At 49.1% G+C, this 21,335-nt stretch overlaps 1 protein-coding gene across 1 annotated transcript in view; it reads right to left on the bottom strand.

Moving 5' to 3' along the window:
• Nucleotides 1–18,373, bottom strand: part of LOC307018390 (GTPase IMAP family member 8-like) — a gene marked incomplete at its 3' end in the record, with an annotated part of 25,472 nt that extends 7,099 nt beyond the window's left edge. Inside the window, exons 1-2 of the mRNA XM_079648621.1 lie at nucleotides 18,285–18,373; nucleotides 17,575–18,153 (exon numbers count right to left, since the gene is read on the bottom strand). Coding sequence (XP_079504747.1) covers nucleotides 17,575–18,153; nucleotides 18,285–18,369 — 664 coding nt within the window. The 5' untranslated portion in view covers nucleotides 18,370–18,373. The remainder of the gene's footprint in view (nucleotides 1–17,574; nucleotides 18,154–18,284) is intronic.
• Between the last annotated feature and the right edge of the window lie 2,962 nt (nucleotides 18,374–21,335).

The raw sequence follows: 21,335 nt of genomic DNA, 5'->3' as shown, positions 1-21,335 counted from the left end.
CCCTAACTCCACCCTAACTCCAACCTAACTCCAGCCTAACTCCAGCCTAACTCCACCCTAACTCCAGCCTAACTCCACCCTAACTCCACCCTAACTCCACCCTAACTCCAGCCTAATTCCACCCTAACTCCACCCTAACTCCAGCCTAACTCCACCCTAACTCCACCCTAACTCCACCCCAACTCCACCCCAACTCCACCCCAACTCCAACCTAACTCGAGCCTAACTCCAGCCTAACTCCACCCTAACTCCAGCCTAACTCCAGCCTAACTCCACCCTAACTCCAGCCTAACTCCACCCTAACTCCAGCCTAACTCCAGCCTAACTCCAGCCTAACTCCACCCTAACTCCACCCTAACTCCACCCTAACTCCACCCCAACTCAACCCCAACTCCGGCCTAACTCCACCCTAACTCCACCCTAACTCCACTCCTAACTCCACCCTAACTCCACTCCTAACTCCACCCTAACTCCAGCCTAACTCCAGCCTAACTCCACCCTAACTCCACCCTAACTCCACCCTAACTCCACTCCTAACTCCACCCTAACTCCACCCCAACTCCACCCTAACTCCAGCCTAACTCCACCCTAACTCCACCCTAACTCCACCCTAACTCCAGCCTAACTCCACCACAACTCCAACCTAACTCCACACTAACTCCACCCTAACTCCACCCCAACTCCAGCCTAACTCCACCCCAACTCAAGCCTAACTCCAGCCTAACTCCACCCTAACTCCAGCCTAACTCCACTCCTAACTCCACCCTAACTCCACTCCTAACTCCACCCTAACTCCAGCCTAACTCCAGCCTAACTCCACCCTAACTCCACCCTAACTCCACCCTAACTCCACTCCTAACTCCACCCTAACTCCACCCCAACTCCACCCTAACTCCAGCCTAACTCCACCCTAACTCCACCCTAACTCCACACTAACTCCACCACAACTCCACCCTAACTCCACCCTAACTCCACCCTAACTCCACTCCTAACTCCACCCTAACTCCACCCCAACTCCACCCTAACTCCAGCCTAACTCCACCCTAACTCCACCCTAACTCCAGCCTAACTCCACCACAACTCCAACCTAACTCCACACTAACTCCACCCTAACTCCACCCCAACTCCAGCCTAACTCCACCCCAACTCCAGCCTAACTCCACCATAACTCCACCCTAACTCCACCCTAACTCCACCCCAACTCCACCCCAACTCCAGCCTAACTCCACCCCAACTCCAGCCTAACTCCACCCCAACTCCAGCCTAACTCCACCATAACTCCAGCCTAACTCCACCCCAACTCCACCACAACTCCAACCTAACTCCACACTAACTCCACCCTAACTCCACCCCAACTCCAGCCTAACTCCACCCCAACTCCAGCCTAACTCCACCATAACTCCAGCCTAACTCCACCCTAACTCCACCCTAACTCCACCCTAACTCCACCCTAACTCCAGCCTAACTCCATCCTAACTCCACCCTAACTCCACCCTAACTCCACTCCTAACTCCAGCCTAACTCCACCCCAACTCCACCCTAACTCCAGCCTAACTCCACCCTAACTCCACCCTAACTCCACCCTAACTCCAGCCTAACTCCACCACAACTCCAACCTAACTCCACACTAACTCCACCCCAACTCCACCCCAACTCCACCCCAACTCCACCCTAACTCCACCCCAACTCCACCCCAACTCCACCCCAACTCCACCCTAACTCCACCCTAACTCCACCCTAACTCAACCCCAACTCCACCCTAACTCCACCCCAACTCCACCCTAACTCCAGCCTAACTCCACCCCAACTCCACCCTAACTCCACCCCAACTCCACCCTAACTCCACCCTAACTCCAGCCTAACTCCACCCCAACTCCACCCCAACTCCAGCCCAACTCCACCCTAACTCCAGCCTAACTCCACCCCAACTCCACCCCAACTCCAGCCCAACTCCACCCCAACTCCAGCCTAACTCCACCCTAACTCCAGCCTAACTCCACCCTAACTCCACCCCAACTCCACCCTAACTCCACCCTAACTCCACCCTAACTCCACCCCAACTCCACCCCAACTCCAGCCTAACTCCACCCTAACTCCAGCCTAACTCCAACCTAAATCCAACCTAACTCCACCCTAACTCCACCCTAACTCCACCCTAACTCCACCCCAACTCCACCCCAACTCCGGCCTAACTCCAGCCTAACTCCACCCTAACTCCACCCCAACTCCGGCCTAACTCCAGCCTAACTCCACCCTAACTCCAGCCTAACTCCACCCTAACTCCACCCCAACTCCGGCCTAACTCCAGCCTAACTCCACCCTAACTCCAGCCTAACTCCACCCCAACTCCACCCCAACTCCGGCCTAACTCCAGCCTAACTCCACCCTAACTCCAGCCTAACTCCACCCTAACTCCACCCTAACTCCACCCTAACTCCAGCCTAACTCCACCCTAACTCCAGCCTAACTCCACCCCAACTCCACCCCAACTCCAACCTAAATCCAGCCTAACTCCAGCCTAACTCCACCCTAACTCCAGCCTAACTCCACCCTAACTCCAACCTAACTCCAGCCTAACTCCACCCTAACTCCACCCCAACTCCAGCCTAACTCCACCCTAACTCCACCCTAACTCCACCCCAACTCCACCCCAACTCCAGCCTAACTCCACCCTAACTCCAGCCTAACTCCACCCTAACTCCAGCCTAACTCCACCCCAACTCCACCCCAACTCCGGCCTAACTCCAGCCTAACTCCACCCTAACTCCAGCCTAACTCCACCCTAACTCCACCCTAACTCCACCCTAACTCCAGCCTAACTCCACCCTAACTCCAGCCTAACTCCACCCCAACTCCACCCCAACTCCAGCCTAACTCCACCCTAACTCCACCCTAACTCCAGCCTAACTCCACCCTAACTCCACCCTAACTCCAGTCTAACTCCACCCTAACTCCAGCCTAACTCCAGCCTAACTCCACCCTAACTCCAGTCTAACTCCACCCTAACTCCAGCCTAACTCCAGCCTAACTCCACCCTAACTCCACCCCAACTCCAGCCTAACTCCAGCCTAACTCCACCCTAACTCCACCCCAACACCACCCTAACTCCAGCCTAACTCCAGCCTAACTCCACCCTAACTCCACCCCAACTCCACCCTAACTCCAGCCTAACTCCAGCCTAACTCCAGCCTAACTCCACCCTAACTCCACCCCAACTCCACCCTAACTCCAGCCTAACTCCACCCTAACTCCAGCCTAACTCCACCCTAACTCCAGCCTAACTCCAGCCTAACTCCACCCTAACTCCAGCCTAACTCCACCCTAACTCCACCCTAACTCCACCCTAACTCCAGCCTAATTCCACCCTAACTCCACCCTAACTCCACCCCAACTCCACCCTAACTCCACCCTAACTCCACCCTAACTCCTCCCTAACTCCAGCCTAACTCCACCCCAACTCCACCCCAACTCCGGCCTAACTCCAGCCTAACTCCACCCTAACTCCAGCCTAACTCCACCCTAACTCCACCCTAACTCCACCCTAACTCCAGCCTAACTCCACCCTAACTCCACCCTAACTCCAGCCTAACTCCACCCCAACTCCACCCCAACTCCACCCCAACTCCACCCTAACTCCAACCTAACTCCAGCCTAACTCCAGCCTAACTCCAGCCTAACTCCACCCTAACTCCACCCTAACTCCATCCTAACTCCACCCTAACTCCAGCCTAACTCCAGCCTAACTCCACCCTAACTCCACCCCAACTCCACCCTAACTCCAGCCTAACTCCAGCCTAACTCCACCCTAACTCCAGCCTAACTCCACCCTGACTCCAGCCTAACTCCAGCCTAACTCCACCCCAACTCCGGCCTGACTCCAGCCTAACTCCACCCCAACTCCACCCCAACTCCGGCCTGACTCCAGCCTAACTACAGCCTAACTCCACCCTAACTCCACCCTAACTCCAGCCTAACTCCACCCTAACTCCACCCTAAATCCAGCCTAACTCCACCCTAACTCCAGCCTAACTCCACCCTAACTCCAGCCTAACTCCAGCCTAACTCCACCCTAACTCCAGCCTAACTCCACCCTAACTCCACCCTAACTCCACCCTAACTCCAGCCTAATTCCACCCTAACTCCACCCTAACTCCAGCCTAACTCCACCCTAACTCCACCCTAACTCCACCCCAACTCCACCCCAACTCCACCCCAACTCCAACCCAACTCGAGCCTAACTCCAGCCTAACTCCACCCTAACTCCACCCTAACTCCAGCCTAACTCCAGCCTAACTCCACCCTAACTCCAGCCTAACTCCACCCCAACACCACCCTAACTCCAGCCTAACTCCACCCTAACTCCAGCCTAACTCCACCCTAACTCCACCCTAACTCCACCCTAACTCCACCCCAACTCCACCCCAACTCCGGCCTAACTCCACCCTAACTCCACTCCTAACTCCACCCTAACTCCACTCCTAACTCCACCCTAACTCCACCCTAACTCCACCCTAACTCCACTCCTAACTCCACCCTAACTCCACCCTAACTCCACTCCTAACTCCACCCTAACTCCACCCCAACTCCACCCTAACTCCAGCCTAACTCCACCCTAACTCCACCCTAACTCCACCCTAACTCCAGCCTAACTCCACCACAACTCCAACCTAACTCCACACTAACTCCACCCTAACTCCACCCCAACTCCAGCCTAACTCCACCCTAACTCCAGCCTAACTCCACCACAACTCCAACCTAACTCCACCCTAACTCCACCCTAACTCCACTCCTAACTCCACCCTAACTCCACCCCAACTCCACCCTAACTCCAGCCTAACTCCACCCTAACTCCACCCTAACTCCACCCCAACTCCAGCCTAACTCCACCCCAACTCAAGCCTAACTCCAGCCTAACTCCACCCCAACTCCAGCCTAACTCCACCATAACTCCACCCTAACTCCACCCTAACTCCACCCCAACTCCACCCCAACTCCAGCCTAACTCCACCCCAACTCAAGCCTAACTCCAGCCTAACTCCACCCCTACTCCAGCCTAACTCCACCATAACTCCAGCCTAACTCCACCCTAACTCCACCCTAACTCCACCCTAACTCCAGCCTAACTCCATCCTAACTCCACCCTAACTCCACCCTAACTCCAGCCTAACTCCACCACAACTCCAACCTAACTCCACACTAACTCCACCCCAACTCCACCCCAACTCCACCCCAACTCCACCCTAACTCCACCCCAACTCCACCCCAACTCCACCCCAACTCCACCCTAACTCCACCCTAACTCCACCCTAACTCAACCCCAACTCCACCCTAACTCCACCCCAACTCCACCCTAACTCCAGCCTAACTCCACCCCAACTCCACCCTAACTCCACCCCAACTCCACCCTAACTCCACCCTAACTCCAGCCTAACTCCACCCCAACTCCACCCCAACTCCAGCCCAACTCCACCCTAACTCCAGCCTAACTCCACCCCAACTCCACCCCAACTCCAGCCCAACTCCACCCCAACTCCAGCCTAACTCCACCCTAACTCCACCCCAACTCCACCCTAACTCCACCCTAACTCCACCCTAACTCCACCCCAACTCCACCCCAACTCCAGCCTAACTCCACCCTAACTCCAGCCTAACTCCAGCCTAAATCCAACCTAACTCCACCCTAACTCCACCCTAACTCCACCCTAACTCCACCCCAACTCCACCCCAACTCCGGCCTAACTCCAGCCTAACTCCACCCTAACTCCACCCCAACTCCGGCCTAACTCCAGCCTAACTCCACCCTAACTCCAGCCTAACTCCACCCCAACTCCACCCCAACTCCGGCCTAACTCCAGCCTAACTCCACCCTAACTCCAGCCTAACTCCACCCTAACTCCACCCTAACTCCACCCTAACTCCAGCCTAACTCCACCCTAACTCCACCCTAACTCCAGCCTAACTCCAGCCTAACTCCACCCCAACTCCACCCCAACTCCAACCTAAATCCAGCCTAACTCCAGCCTAACTCCACCCTAACTCCAGCCTAACTCCACCCTAACTCCAGCCTAACTCCACCCTAACTCCAGCCTAACTCCAGCCTAACTCCACCCTAACTCCACCCCAACTCCAGCCTAACTCCAGCCTAACTCCACCCTAACTCCACCCCAACACCACCCTAACTCCACCCTAACTCCACCCCAACTCCACCCTAACTCCACCCTAACTCCACCCTAACTCCACCCCAACTCCACCCCAACTCCAGCCTAACTCCACCCTAACTCCAGCCTAACTCCACCCTAACTCCAGCCTAACTCCACCCTAACTCCACCCCAACTCCACCCTAACTCCACCCTAACTCCACCCCAACTCCACCCCAACTCCACCCTAACTCCAGCCTAACTCCACCCTAACTCCACCCTAACTCCACCCTAACTCCACCCCAACTCCACCCTAACTCCACCCTAACTCCACCCTAACTCCACCCCAACTCCACCCCAACTCCAGCCTAACTCCACCCTAACTCCAGCCTAACTCCAGCCTAACTCCACCCTAACTCCACCCCAACTCCAGCCTAACTCCAGCCTAACTCCACCCTAACTCCACCCCAACACCACCCTAACTCCACCCTAACTCCACCCTAACTCCACCCCAACTCCACCCTAACTCCACCCTAACTCCACCCTAACTCCACCCCAACTCCAGCCTAACTCCACCCTAACTCCAGCCTAAATCCAACCTAACTCCACCCTAACTCCAGCCTAACTCCACCCTAACTCCAGCCTAACTCCACCCCAACTCCAGCCTAACTCCACCCTAACTCCAGCCTAACTCCAACCTAAATCCAACCTAACTCCAACCTAAATCCAACCTAACTCCACCCTAACTCCACCCTAACTCCACCCTAACTCCACCCTAACTCCACCCTAACTCCACCCCAACTCCACCCCAACTCCAGCCTAACTCCACCCTAACTCCAGCCTAACTCCACCCTAACTCCAGCCTAACTCCACCCCAACTCCACCCTAACTCCACCCTAACTCCACCCTAACTCCACCCCAACTCCACCCCAACTCCAGCCTAACTCCACCCTAACTCCACCCTAACTCCACCCTAACTCCACCCTAACTCCAGCCTAACTCCACCCTAACTCCACCCTAACTCCACCCTAACTCCACCCTAACTCCAGCCTAACTCCACCCCAACTCCACCCCAACTCCAACCTAACTCCAGCCTAACTCCAGCCTAACTCCACCCTAACTCCAGCCTAACTCCACCCTAACTCCACCCTAACTCCAGCCTAACTCCAGCCTAACTCCAGCCTAACTCCAGCCTAACTCCACCCTAACTCCAGCCTAACTCCACCCTAACTCCAGCCTAACTCCAGCCTAACTCCACCCTAACTCCACCCCAACACCACCCTAACTCCACCCTAACTCCAGCCTAACTCCACCCTAACTCCAGCCTAACTCCAGCCTAACTCCACCCTAACTCCAGCCTAACTCCACCCTAACTCCACCCTAACTCCACCCTAACTCCAGCCTAATTCCACCCTAACTCCACCCTAACTCCACCCCAACTCCACCCTAACTCCACCCTAACTCCACCCTAACTCCTCCCTAACTCCACCCTAACTCCACCCTAACTCCACCCTAACTCCTCCCTAACTCCACCCCAACTCCACCCCAACTCCGGCCTAACTCCAGCCTAACTCCACCCTAACTCCAGCCTAACTCCACCCTAACTCCACCCTAACTCCACCCTAACTCCAGCCTAACTCCACCCTAACTCCACCCTAACTCCAGCCTAACTCCACCCCAACTCCACCCCAACTCCACCCCAACTCCACCCTAACTCCAACCTAACTCCAGCCTAACTCCAGCCTAACTCCACCCTAACTCCAGCCTAACTCCACCCTAACTCCACCCTAACTCCATCCTAACTCCACCCTAACTCCAGCCTAACTCCAGCCTAACTCCACCCTAACTCCAGCCTAACTCCACCCTAACTCCAGCCTAACTCCAGCCTAACTCCACCCTAACTCCAGCCTAACTCCACCCTAACTCCACCCTAACTCCACCCCAACTCCACCCTAACTCCACCCTAACTCCACCCTAACTCCTCCCTAACTCCAGCCTAACTCCACCCCAACTCCACCCCAACTCCGGCCTGACTCCAGCCTAACTCCACCCTAACTCCAGCCTAACTCCACCCCAACTCCACCCCAACTCCGGCCTGACTCCAGCCTAACTCCAGCCTAACTCCACCCTAACTCCACCCTAACTCCAGCCTAACTCCACCCTAACTCCACCCCAACTCCAGCCTAACTCCAGCCTAACTCCACCCTAACTCCACCCTAACTCCAGCCTAACTCCACCCTAACTCCACCCTAACTCCAGCCTAACTCCGCTGCTCGTGTGGGTCTTCCCATCCCGCTGGGATCAGCCGGCTTCCCCGCTGACATCGTCTCTCCCTGCCGCCTACAGCCGGTGGCTATCAAGCTAGCTAACAAGCTAATAGGCTGGTCACCCGGCTCCCACTCTGCACCAGGCTGTTGGCCCCTCCTACGATTCTCCTCCGGAAACCACTGGAATCATTCTCCAGATATGCTGTGGATTATCACTCTCATTTTATCTGGACTCACACCGCTCCTTCTTCCACTGTCATCCGGCTCCTGGTCTCTGCTGCCCGGGTCCCCAGCATTAACTAGCTCCGTGCTAGCGCCACCTCACGGGATCATGCCGCCGCTCTACTCCCTGTCAGATCTCCACTCCTTTAATAACCGCCTGCCTCCGGACTGCATGGACATCCTCGCAGATAATGAAATACTCCGCAAACGCCTTCTTCCACACAGAGGCTCTGGCCGTAAGTTTTTATTTCATTCCACGTCTCCACACTCCATCCCGTCCATTCGGTCCTGTCACGCGCCCACACTACGCCATCACAACAAAAAACACGTGAATCTGACCAATTCCTTCCACTTCCCCGGTCCACACAACCCCCCCCCCCCTTGCAACGTCACCTCAGAGCAGCCCTGCTCAACACACGCTCCATCCACAATAAAAGCCACATTCTGAATGAATTCATTAAAGACAATAACCTGGACTTTCTGTATCTGACCGAAACATGGCAAAAGCCCCTGGACTATTTTTCTTTAAATCAAATCACCCCAGCAGGATTCACATACATTGACAAACCTCGCCCACAAGGGCGGGGTGGTGGTATAGCTGCTATTATCAGAAAGGAAATAAAAGCTACCATAATCCCCATCCCTGATGTTTCTTCATTTGAACACCTGATCTTTAAACTCTCTGGTCCCACTCCCCTGGTCACAGCCATCATCTACCGTCCCCCGAAGCCAAACCCCTCCTTTCTCTCCGACCTCTCTGACATTCTCACTCAGCTTTCTGCCATATCCCCATCTGTTCTCCTCTTAGGGGATTTTAACATTCATGTTGACGACCCGACCTGCAAATATGCCTCTGAATTTAAGGAAACCCTTCACTGCTGCAACTTCTCTCAACACATCATCTTCCCAACACACAGCCACAGTCACATCCTGGACTTGGTCTGCTCCACTGGTCTCACCATCCATCATCTGTCCAGCCTCAATCTCCACATCTCTGATCACCTGCCCATCATCATGGATATCAACATCCCCATCCCCGCCCAAAAGCAAAAACGCACAATAACCTACAGAAACCTCAAATCCATCTCACCTTCAGCAATCACTGCCTCCATTACCTGCAAGATGTCTGCCTCCCCCCCCAACTTTCTGAAAACCCATCTGAACTTGTGGACTATTATAACAGCACCCTCTCCTTCTGTCTCAATGAACTGGCCCCCACAAAAACTAAAAATGTCTCTTTCATACACTCCGCCCCCTGGTATACCCCCGAACTCCGCCAAATGAAATCAAGGAAACGTCAACTTGAACGCCAACACAAGAAAACCACACTAACAGTCCATCTTCAAATCTACAAAGACTATCTCCAGCAGTACAGTAACGCACTCAAAGCAGCCCGGTCTAATTACTACTCACAACTCATTCAGTCTGGCTCCAGCAACCCCAAGCGTCTGTTCTCCACCATCAGCAAACTTCTCAAACCCTGTGACAACGCCACCTCGTCCTTCACCACCGAACAGTGCAACTCCTTCCTTTCGTTTTTCCAAACCAAAATCAGCAACATTTACAGAAATCCCTCATCAGCACCCCCCACCTCCTCTCCTGGCTCCCCACCTTCACCTCACAGCCCCTGTCCCACTTCTCCCCTGTGACCCCCATGCAACTGTCCCACATCATGACTGGAATTAACTCGACCTGCACACTTGACCCAATGCCCTCCAAATGTGTTAAAGAGAGCCTCCCCGCCATCTCCCAGCTCATCGCCACCATCATTAACTCCTCCCTCAGATCTGGATCAGTTCCCCCCTCTCTCAAACTGGCTCCTGTCACACCCATTCTCAAAAGACCTGGACTCACACCTGACATCATGTCCAACTTCCGGCCCATCTCAAATCTCCCCTTTCTGTCAAAAATACTTGAACGTGTCACAACTAAAATCCCACCTCAGCTCCAACGACCTCTTTGAGCCATTTCAATCCGGTTTCCGATCAAAACACAGAAACAGCTCTTCTGAAAATCACAAACGACCCCCTCTCCTCTGACTCCGGCAACCTGAACATCCTCATCCTCCTCGACCTCACCGCAGCATTCGACACCATCAACCACACCATCCTGCTGTCCCTCCTCGAATCATCACTCAATATCACTGACACTGCACTCTCCTGGCTGAAATCCTACCTCACCGACAGACATCAGTTTATCAACATCAACAACTGCACCTCCTCCACTGCTCCATCAGACTATTTTAAACAACTTTTCTCCGTTAAATTATATCGTGCAAAATGACAGGCTTAAACGCTCTTCCATACGTTTAAAAACACTTTTCTGACTATTTTAAACAAATTTTCCCCGCCTTTCAAACACTTATTCCTGGGTTATAGCCTGTCATTTTGCACAATATAATTTAACATGCAACCTCTCGCACAGAATATGTGCAGAGGTTACATGTTAAATTATATCGTGCAAAGTTACAGGCTACAACTCTCTTCCAGACGTTTAAAAACACTTTCCTCAACCATATTATTTCTGGCTTGTAAAGCTGATGAGTCCTTGAGGTATCAGACTATTTAAAGGGTTACCAGGAGCATGAGAATATCCTCCACAGGGGGGTGGGGGGGGTGCCGTGAATGAGGCAGAATATGGATGCCGATGTGCGGACGGTAAAGCACCGCAAAATCCACCCCCTTTAGGGTTACCAGGGGCATGAGGTTCTGGAGGGTGTGATCATCTGGGTTTAGTCCGTGGGGGAGTGATAAGTCCGGGGGCCCGGGGACTCACGGTGTGCAAGGTTATGGAAGTGCACATGTGAGGGAGACCTCCTGGAGGTCATTAGTCCGTCGTTTGGGGCTCTGTGAGGGGCCACAGAGAGGTGGTTTTCCCGGTCCCTCTCCTGGAGGTATGAAATAACCTGAGCTCCATGTGAGGGAGAGAGGCTGGAGATCATTAGGCCGTGCTTTGGGGCTCTGTGAGGTGCCAAAGAGAGGTGCTTTTTGCGGTCTGTGTCCTGGAGGTGTGAAAAACCTGTTTTCCCGTAGTAGGAAGCCGAGCTGGAGCTGCTTCGGGGGTCTGTGAGCAGCCACAGAGAGGTGCTTTTAACGGTGCCATGTCTCCGCATTTTCAGGATTCTCTCTGCACTCTCCCCCCCTTACACATGCATTTTAAATGGATCATTTTGGATGCAAATGGTCCATCGTATCCTCACTATGGGTCTCTGAAACAGTCTGACTTTTACCACACTGTTAGCAGGCTTTAATCAGATTTTCCGCACTCTTTTCCCCGCAGAAACTAGTTTAAATCACCGTGGTCACCATAAAGCATCTCCTCCAGTGAAGAGGAGGTAACTCTTCTTCATCCCTCTGCCCCCAAGGACTTTCATTGCTGTCTTCAGCGCCTCCTGGTCTTCCTCTGTGAAGCGTCCGACTCTGAGGGTCACCAGAAACAGACAGCGCCTGGAGGACCTCAGGAGATCCTGACAGAAGTCTTCAATCTTCTTCTCTGTTTCCTTGCTGTCTAATATTCCTGGAGTGTCGACCACTGAGATCTGTTTCCCAAACACACTTCCTCTACGCTCAGAGATTTCTGTCGTCAATGACCTGAAAGACATCTCAGACATAAACTCTGCTCGTCCCAGGATGGTGTTTCCTGAAGCACTTTTACCAGCTCCTGTTTTTCCGAGCAGGACGATGGTGAGATCTGGATTCATGACTGAGGATCAGAAAAAAAATGTATTTTAAACAATTGTTAACAAATATTCAATTTCACGTAGGCACTGAGAGAAGAGCATGGACGTCAATAGAGACGTTAGTGAACGTTAATAGAGATGTTACTTAACGTTAATAAAGATGTTACTGAACGTTAATAGAGACGTTACTGAACGTTAATAGAGATGTTACTGAACGTTAATAGAGACGTTAGTGAACGTTAATAGAGACGTTACTGAACGTTAATAAAGATGTTACTGAACGTTAATAGAGACGTTAGTGAACGTTAATAGAGACGTTAGTGAACGTTAATAGAGATGTTACTGAACGTTAATAGAGACATTAATGAACGTTAATAGAGACGTTAGTGAACGTTAATAGAGACGTTAGTGAACGTTAATAGAGACATTACTGAACGTTAATAGAGACGTTAGTGAACGTTAATAGAGATGTTACTGAACGTTCTTAGAGATGTTACTGAACGTTAATAAAGATGTTAGTGAATTGTAATAGAGACGTTAGTGAACGTTATTAGAGACGTTAGTGAACGTTAAGAGATGTTACTGAACGTTAATAGAGACGTTACTGAACGTTAATAGAGACGTTACTGAGCGTTAATAGAGACATTACTGAGCGTTAATAGAGACGTTAGTGAACGTTAATAGAGATGTTACTGAACGTTCTTAGAGATGTTACTGAACGTTAATAAAGATGTTAGTGAATTTTAATAGAGACGTTAGTGAATTTTAATAGAGATGTTAGTGAACGTTAATAGAGATGTTAGTGAACGTTAATAGAGACGTTAGTGAACGTTAATAGAGACGTTACTGAACGTTAATAGAGACGTTACTACCATGAGAGCAGCGACTCTGCCGTTTTTACCTGCTTGTCCATTTGGCTATTCAAATGTTAACGAAACGGACGGATTTCCGTGCGCATCAGCGGCTGTCGGATTAAAACAGTTTAATGCGCTTTTAACACTTACGTACCCAGGATTCCTGCTCCTTTCCTGGGTTACAAAGTGAGGTGACGCAGCCTGTCCTCTGGGTGGGCTCTGTGGGGGGGGGGGGGGGGGGGGTATCGCACCCTGCTCCTCTCTGCCTGCTGCCGCTGCTGCGCTCTGCCTCTATCCACACAACTTTCCCCCGTCTCTCAGAGACGTATTGCTGGGTAAAAAAAGCCATGTGCACCGCCCTGGTTCTCTGCACGTGTGTGTGCCTGTGAGTCTGAGGCCCTGACCGCAGCGACTCGGCCGTGTTTACCTGCTTGTCCATTTCGCTATCAGATTGTTAACGAAACGGAAGGATCCACAGTTTTCCCCCTAAAAATGATTTTTAATCATTATCTTTGCATTTAACGCTATCATTAACATGGTCCCTTAACACAATGCACATAGTCTGGAGCTCACTGGGGTCCTGATCAGGCTTGTCCATTTGGCCATTCAAATGTTAACGAAACGGACAGACTTCCGTGCACGCACCACCTAAGTGAAGGTAAGGTAAGGTAAGATAAGATAAGATAAGGTAAGGTAAGGTAAGGTAAGGTAAGGTAAGATAAGATAAGGTGTAAACTGTGTTCGTTATTCTCCCGTCCAGGAGAGAAGCTTTAAATGGAGACTAAATGGAGTCTGAAGGTTCAATTGGATACTTTAATTAAAAAAGGCGCGGGTATGTCACAAGCATGATATTGTTCAGTCAGACAAACAGCTGTGATCCGCTCCTCGTTAGGGAAGAGAAGAGAGCGAGCCCCTGGTTTCCAGCTGCTAGATCTCCTCTGCTGGCTCCTCCTTGTCAGACGGTTGGCGCAGCTGGGGGCCGGTCCTCCACGTCTTAACTGTCCGTTATTTCGTTTAAACAGAGGATTCAGACCTTTTACATTCAACATGTACATAAACACGCCTCTCCTCCTCATATTCTCTATCATCACTTTTCATTTAACACATTTTACCGGCTATAAATCGTGTTTTCCGTAAAGCCTGAAGTCAAGCTACTGTTGGTATTTCGGAGATCTTTTCCGAAATAGCTTTTCAAAATAAACTCTAATCACAAGCGGAAACTAACCGGAAGTATTTTCACAATAAAAGCTTGACATCAGACATTGTGCGCGAAAACTTCAGTTTTTTCAGCATAAATCAGCATTTTAACTGATGGCATGTTTAAACTAAATTATGCCATAAAACATTGATTTTAATTTCTAACAAAGGTAAGATAAGGTAAGGTAAGGTGACTGCAGCGCCATCCCATCTGGTTTACTCTTACTGGGACCATCATCTGTTTCTCAACACGATGACCCCAAACACACTTCCTGGCTTTGTGAGGGCTCTTTGACATATACAGACACACATGGAAACCCACCTCCTGAGTTTGCAGTTAAAATGTCGTAATATTCCAAATGTAGGTGCCTGACCAAAAACGTTGAACGTGGATGGCTTACGTCGGCCTATTTTCTTTATCAGCTTTCTGTCTTCCTGCCTCTACAAACATGTTTTTCGACTGTCTGTTTCATTGATCTTCTGTATTAATATTGAATTGAATCAGTAGAATGAAATGATAGATTCAGTCATATGTATTTTAACAGTTTGTTTTCGAAGTATGTTGTATAGATAGTATATTTCCATCATGGCCAAAGGGGCCTATGGGGAATGGGCTCAATGGGGTGGTTCCCTCCACACTGGTCTCATATCGCCAACATCATCTTTAATGATCACTCCTTAATGTTCTATGTAAATATATTTGTGATGAGGCCGGAGCCTAGACACCAAACTATGCTGTTGTTAATAAACATTTCCAATGTGACTGAACTAGTTCTAATCATGTATTATTAAATAATATAGTATACTTTGATTCAGTCATATATATATTTGTATTCAGACCTCTAAGTGGACTGAGCATCTAATTTCTAAAAAGCAAACGTATTCTTGTAGATCTCAAAGCCCTTGAACCTTGAACCACTGTTTGAGTTCAGGGAACAAAGAAATCAAACAGTGGTTCAAGTTTCTAACGTCTAGAAACCAGGATGGAGGTTCACCTGAAGGTGTGGGAGACCCAGGCCTGGCCGGAGGTCTCTGAGAACAAAAGACGGACTCCTCTCAGGTCAAGTTCAACTCTTTATTACAGATCAAACAAGTCATCTCTTAAAGGTACAGAGCCCGATAGAATCAAAAAGAAACAACAAAACCTGTTAGAAAGGGAACATTTCCTGTCACTCATCACATTACATTTAGCTGAGGCTTTTATCCAGAGCAACTTACAATGAGTGCGTTCGACCAGGAAGATACAACCTTGAAGAAAACAGAATCATATAAGTTCATCAGGTTTCATAGATTCTTATCTTATCAATAGCTATAAAAGAAAGCAGAGCTGTCTGTATATTAACTTGTGTACAGGTATTAATATTTATTGCATTCATCCACTGACATCATATTCTTATCTGGTCTGACTGGAAAACACCTGCTGCTTTCTCTCTGCAGATCATTCACACATGGATGAAAAGAAAATCGCCTATAATCCATCTAATAAAGGATTATAAAAATATAAAAAGTACTTGAGTACAAAAACCATAAGTAAAAAAAACTTGAGTATACTAAACTTTGCAAATAACAATCAATAATAAAAACACTGAAATATAACATTATTTGAACACAAGAGTAAATATCAAGAAAATTAATTTGTGAGTTTATATAAGATAAGCTAAAGTTTCAATTCAGAAGAAGTTCTGACTTCCTGAATGGTTCGGATTTTGGTTTTAAGGAACTGATGAAGTACTTCCTGTTTGTGATTTGACTTGTTGTAAACCCCCTGAGGCCTCCTTCATTTCAGAGAGAACGCCCACTAACTGCTCTGACTTTTATACTGAGGGTCTCTTGGTCAGGGGTCTCCAGTGAAGGTTCCACTGACTCACTGTTTCTTCTGTTTACCGTTTCTGTTTAGCATGTATACTACTGCTCCTCCTCCTACTGCTCCTGCTGCTGCTGCTGCTACTCCTCCTACTGCTCCTGCTGTTACTGCTGCTCCTTCTGCTCCTACTACTACTGCTACTGTTACTGCTGCTCCTGCTGCTGCTGCTGCTCCTGCTCCTGCTGCTGCTCCTGCTCCTGCTGCTGCTCCTGCTCCTGCTGCTGCTCCTCCTGCTGCTGCACCTGCTGCTGCTGCTCCTGCTCCTCCTGCTGCTGCTGCTCCTGCTCCTGCTGCTGCTGCTGCTCCTCCTGCTGCTGCTGCTGCTCCTCCTGCTGCTGCTGCTTCTGCTGCTGCTGCTGCTCCTGCTGCTCCTGCTGCTGCTGCTGCTGCTGCTCCTGCTGTTGCTACTACTGCTACTACTACTACTACTACTACTACTACTACAGCTACTGCTATTAATGCAGCTTTTTTATTTAGTAGATACGGTTTCATTTTCTCCCATACGCTTTCTTTTTTCTCCTCACCACCGACTGAAGCACCTGACAGGTTCCTTTCCTCTCTAAGGAAGGTCTCAGCCATCCTTAACATCCTTTCCTCTCTAAGGAAGGTCTCAGCCATCTTGAACATCTGGTCTGTGTAGTGCTGTCCTCCGTTAGCTGAGACCATCTCATCTATCTTAGACAGGAAGGATCTGACCTGCTCTCTGCTGCTTGTTCTTCTGTTGTCAAACACACAGTATCTACCTCCACACATGGAGACCAGCTCAGAGACATGTTTGCTGGACCGGACCAGACCCTCAATGGACTGACCTTCTTTGAGGTCGTCTCCATGAGTGAAAAGCACCATGGAGTACTTCAGAGCATCGCCTTCAAAGAGTTTAGGAAGGAGCTCAAACAGCTTGATGTCTGCTTCAGTGGTTCTGCCTACTCTGACCACGATAACGAAGGCATGGACTCCTGGACTCGCCTCGACCACAGACTTCATGATCTGCAGGTACAACTGCTCTGGAGTCAGATGTTTATCAGTGAACCCTGGAGTATCAACCACCGTGACCTCACAGCCCTCCACTGAGGCGGATGCAGAGGTCGTCTCTGTACTGACTGAATCAAAGTCAGCAGCTGATTCAAACCTCTTAGATCTCAGGATGGTGTTTCCAGAGGAACTTTTCCCAGCTCCAGGGAGACCCAGCATCACGATCCTCCTCTCTTTGGGAACACCAGCTGGGAGACAGAAACCAGGTTATAATTAATGAGTAGGTAAATCTTTGTACATGTGCTGTCAGTCAAACAGCTCTAACCAGAATATGAATCTTTCGTTACTGAACGTTAATAAAGAGCATTGGACTGAACAGTACCTGGTGAATCAGGTTGATCCTCAGTTTTCAGGTGTTCAGACTTCAGCAGCAGATTGCTGACTTGTTCTTCATCATCAGACTTATTGTCAAAGAGGTGATATCTCCCATCAAACATCTGAACAACATTAGGAAGCTGAGCTTCATCTCCTTCTTCAAAGATGAAATCATCCAAAGTCTCACCCTCTAAAGCGTCTCCTCCAGTGAAGAGGAGGTAACTCCTCTCTAACCCCCTGCCCCCGAGTACATCCATTGCTGTCTTCAGCGCCTCCTGGTCTTCCTTTGTGAAGCTTCCGACTCTGAGGGTCACCAGAAACAGACAGCGCCTGGAGGACTTCAGGAGATCCTGACAGAAGTCTTCAATCTTCCTCTCTGTTTCCTTGCTGTCTAATATTCCTGGAGTGTCGACCACTGAGATCTGTTTCCCAAACACACTTCCTCTACGCTCAGAGATTTCTGTGGTCACTGACCTGAAAGACATCTTAGACTGAAACTCTGCTCGTCCCAGGATGGTGTTTCCTGAAGCACTTTTACCAACTCCTGTTTTACCGAGCAGGACGATGGTGAGATCTGGATCCATGTCTGAGGATCAGAAAACATTTGAACTTTAAAAGCAGCTGTTAGGAATCACTCTGAAATCTCACTGTGTCAGTTACTGAACATTAATAAAGATGTTACTGAACATTAATAAAGAGCATTGGACCGAACAGTACCTGGTGGATCAGGTTGTTCAGCCTTCAGCTGCTGATTTCTGGATTGTTTTGCATCGTCAGACTCATTGTTGCCCTGGTCAAACATTTTAACTACTTCTGGAAACTTTGATTTTTCTTAACTTTTACCAGCTCCTGTTTTTCCGAGCAGGACGATGGTGAGATCTGGATCAGTGACTGAGGATCAGAGACCCTGCAGGAGAGAAGGATCAGATTCAGGAAGGTACAAAGACTTAGTCTTTAGTTCTACTTGTGGAAAACACTTCAAGTGCTTTCATCTGCCTGATGAGGAGACACACATAGCTTAATCAATTGTTAGTGGGCTTTTCTATTTTTAGCACAATATGAGTTATGGAAGGCTAGTACTTATATTGTTTACACAGTGTGCTGTAAACTCATGTTTTGTGCTGGTTGTATGAGGGTTAAATTAATGGGGTTCAGTTTATGGGAGTGTGACTTTAAACCTGGGTGGATATTTGCGGGGGTTTATTGGTGTGTTATAAGTAGAGGGGATAAATAAATTAACGTCATTGAGATTGAGGAATCAGGAGAGGCCAATAGTAAGTGTGATTATTATATTAAATATGATTTAAGTTGTATGGGATATGTGTGATCCTAATCGTTGTATTGTTGTTGTCCTTTTTCTTCTAAGGTTAACAACCTATTTGGATTTGATTAAATCATCAAAACTAGGAGTTGTTTCCGTTCATCCTGATTTCACCCATACTGTTGGGGGATAGACAGTACACATAGTGTTAAAACTGTTAAACGTTTCATTAGTAGTTGCTACATTGTTCAATTTAAATTCAGAAACAGAGGGTAATACAATAAACAAAAAAGCACATGACTCATCTAGAACATCTACAAAAATCTTATTATATTATTTATCACCAGGTGGCTTTAAAGACTTAGGAATAAATAGCAATCAATCAATGTTTATTTATATAGCCCAATATCACAAATGTTACATTTGTCTCAGTGGACTTCACAGTTTGTACAGAATATCAGTATGACAATACGACACCCTCTGTCCTTTGACCCTCTGTCCTTAGACCCTCTGTCCTCAGACCCTCTGTCCTTAGATCCTCTGTCCTCAGACCCTCTGTCCTTAGACCTTCTGTCCTTAGACCCTCTGTCCTCAGACCCTCTGTCCTCAGACCCTTTGTCCTTAGACCCTCTGTCCTTAGACCCTCTGTCCTCAGACCCTCTGTCCTTAGACCTTCTGTCCTTAGACCCTCTGTCATTAGACCCTCTGTCCTCAGACCCTCTGTCCTCAGACCCTCTGTCCTTAGACCATCACATCGTACAAGGAAACACTTCCAGAGAAACCCCACAGTTTAAAGGGGAACATGGAGAAACCTCAGGGAGAGCAACAGAGGAGGGATCCCTCTCCCAGGACGGACAGACGTGCAATAGATGCCGTGTGGAAATCTAAGAGATAATACATTTACAACATAGGTAGACCAGATGTTTGGAAATGCATGTGTGTATAATAAGAAGATGAATCCACGACGATGTCTACAATCCTGTGGGAGCCATCAGGGAAGTAGTATGATGAGAGTCTGGCAGGACCGCAGAGACAGGTTCAGCCACGACTCGAAGTCCAGGACTCAGATCCAGTACTCAGGATGCAGGACTCAGGATGCAGGACTCAGGATGCAGGACTCAGGATCCAGGACCACAGCAACATGCACAGTCACAACTCAGGATCCAGGACTACTGTAAAATACTGTAGTTTACCACAGTGCCTTTTAATTAAAGTGTTTGATGTTTTAATAAATAAAACATCAAAGAGATTTAAAAGCTAAGAAATATTGATCGTATGCCACAAAACATCAGAATATGGAGCTACATTAAATATTTTAGAAGGAGGATTTTCTTCTGAACAACTAATGAAGTTAAATGTAAACAATGTGGACTACTGTAGAAGTTGAATGTTTGCAGTGACCAAAGATGGATTTTTGTGATTATGAATAATTAGCAACGCTGATGTGCCTCACACGGGGCACCAACTTTGGCCGGTGTAGTTTTAATATAGTAATTATTTTAAACATTCAAATAATAATACATTTATTTTGGGCACCACCCTTTGAAAAGTCTAAACTACATCCAATTAGCCTCGTCTTATAAAATATAATGCTATCAATCACTACTAGACAATTAAGGGAGTTGTATGTTCTGAATTACGTAAGTCTAGTGCAGGGGTCGGCAACCCCTGGCACGCGTGCCAATGCTGGCCCGCGGCACCATAACCAGTGGCACACTAGGAATAAGTGGAATAAGTGTGCAAAATATTTAAATTGTATTTTCGGATCCTGAACGCGAGACCGCCGCCAGAGCGCGTCTCCCCGTTACCTGCAGAAGGAAGCCATGCACGCAACGCAGCCCCGCTCTCTTTACCTCCAGGTGACTTTCTGCCGCTTTCCTCCGTGGTGCAGTGCTGATCGTTTCACCACGGAGGAAAGCACTTCACTAATTGCAGTACCCATAAGGAGCTGTAGAAAATGCCGCAGTTTTTGCGTGGCTGTGTATTTAGTTGAAAGCCCAGTGGCGATCTGCTCATCTCTCATGGAAATAATATGCTACAAAGGGGCGGACTGGCCATCTGTGTGTTGAACTTTCCTGTCGGCTCCCAGACCGTAGTCGAGGAGGGCAGCAGCAACAAGCTTCAGGTTCAATAACCCACTTTAGCTTCAATGACTGGAGAGAGGCGAGCTCTTCTTGGGAGGACGTTGAGTTTATTTAGCTGTTCTTCTGTTTCACAAAATACATCACAGACCTCTGTTTTTCTGCCTTCCTCGTTTCACTTCCAGAAACATACACACCCTCGCTCACTGTCGCTCTACCATCCACAAACACAAGCCACATCTCTCTCTCTCTCTCTCTCTCTCGACCCTAATATCATAACTTGTGTGCTGGAGAATCACAGAACGGACGATCGTCCTTATTATTATGCCGTTTAAACCAATTATTTAAATGTGTTTGTTAAATTCGGCATCGTGTAAGTTGCGCTGACAGGTCCACACACTGCTTCCCCACAGCGAGGCTCCCCCT

This window comes from Notothenia rossii (genome assembly GCF_949606895.1).
Source record: "Notothenia rossii genome assembly, chromosome: 9".
Lineage (NCBI taxonomy): Eukaryota > Metazoa > Chordata > Actinopteri > Perciformes > Nototheniidae > Notothenia > Notothenia rossii.
This window is presented reverse-complemented; position numbering and strand designations above follow the sequence as displayed.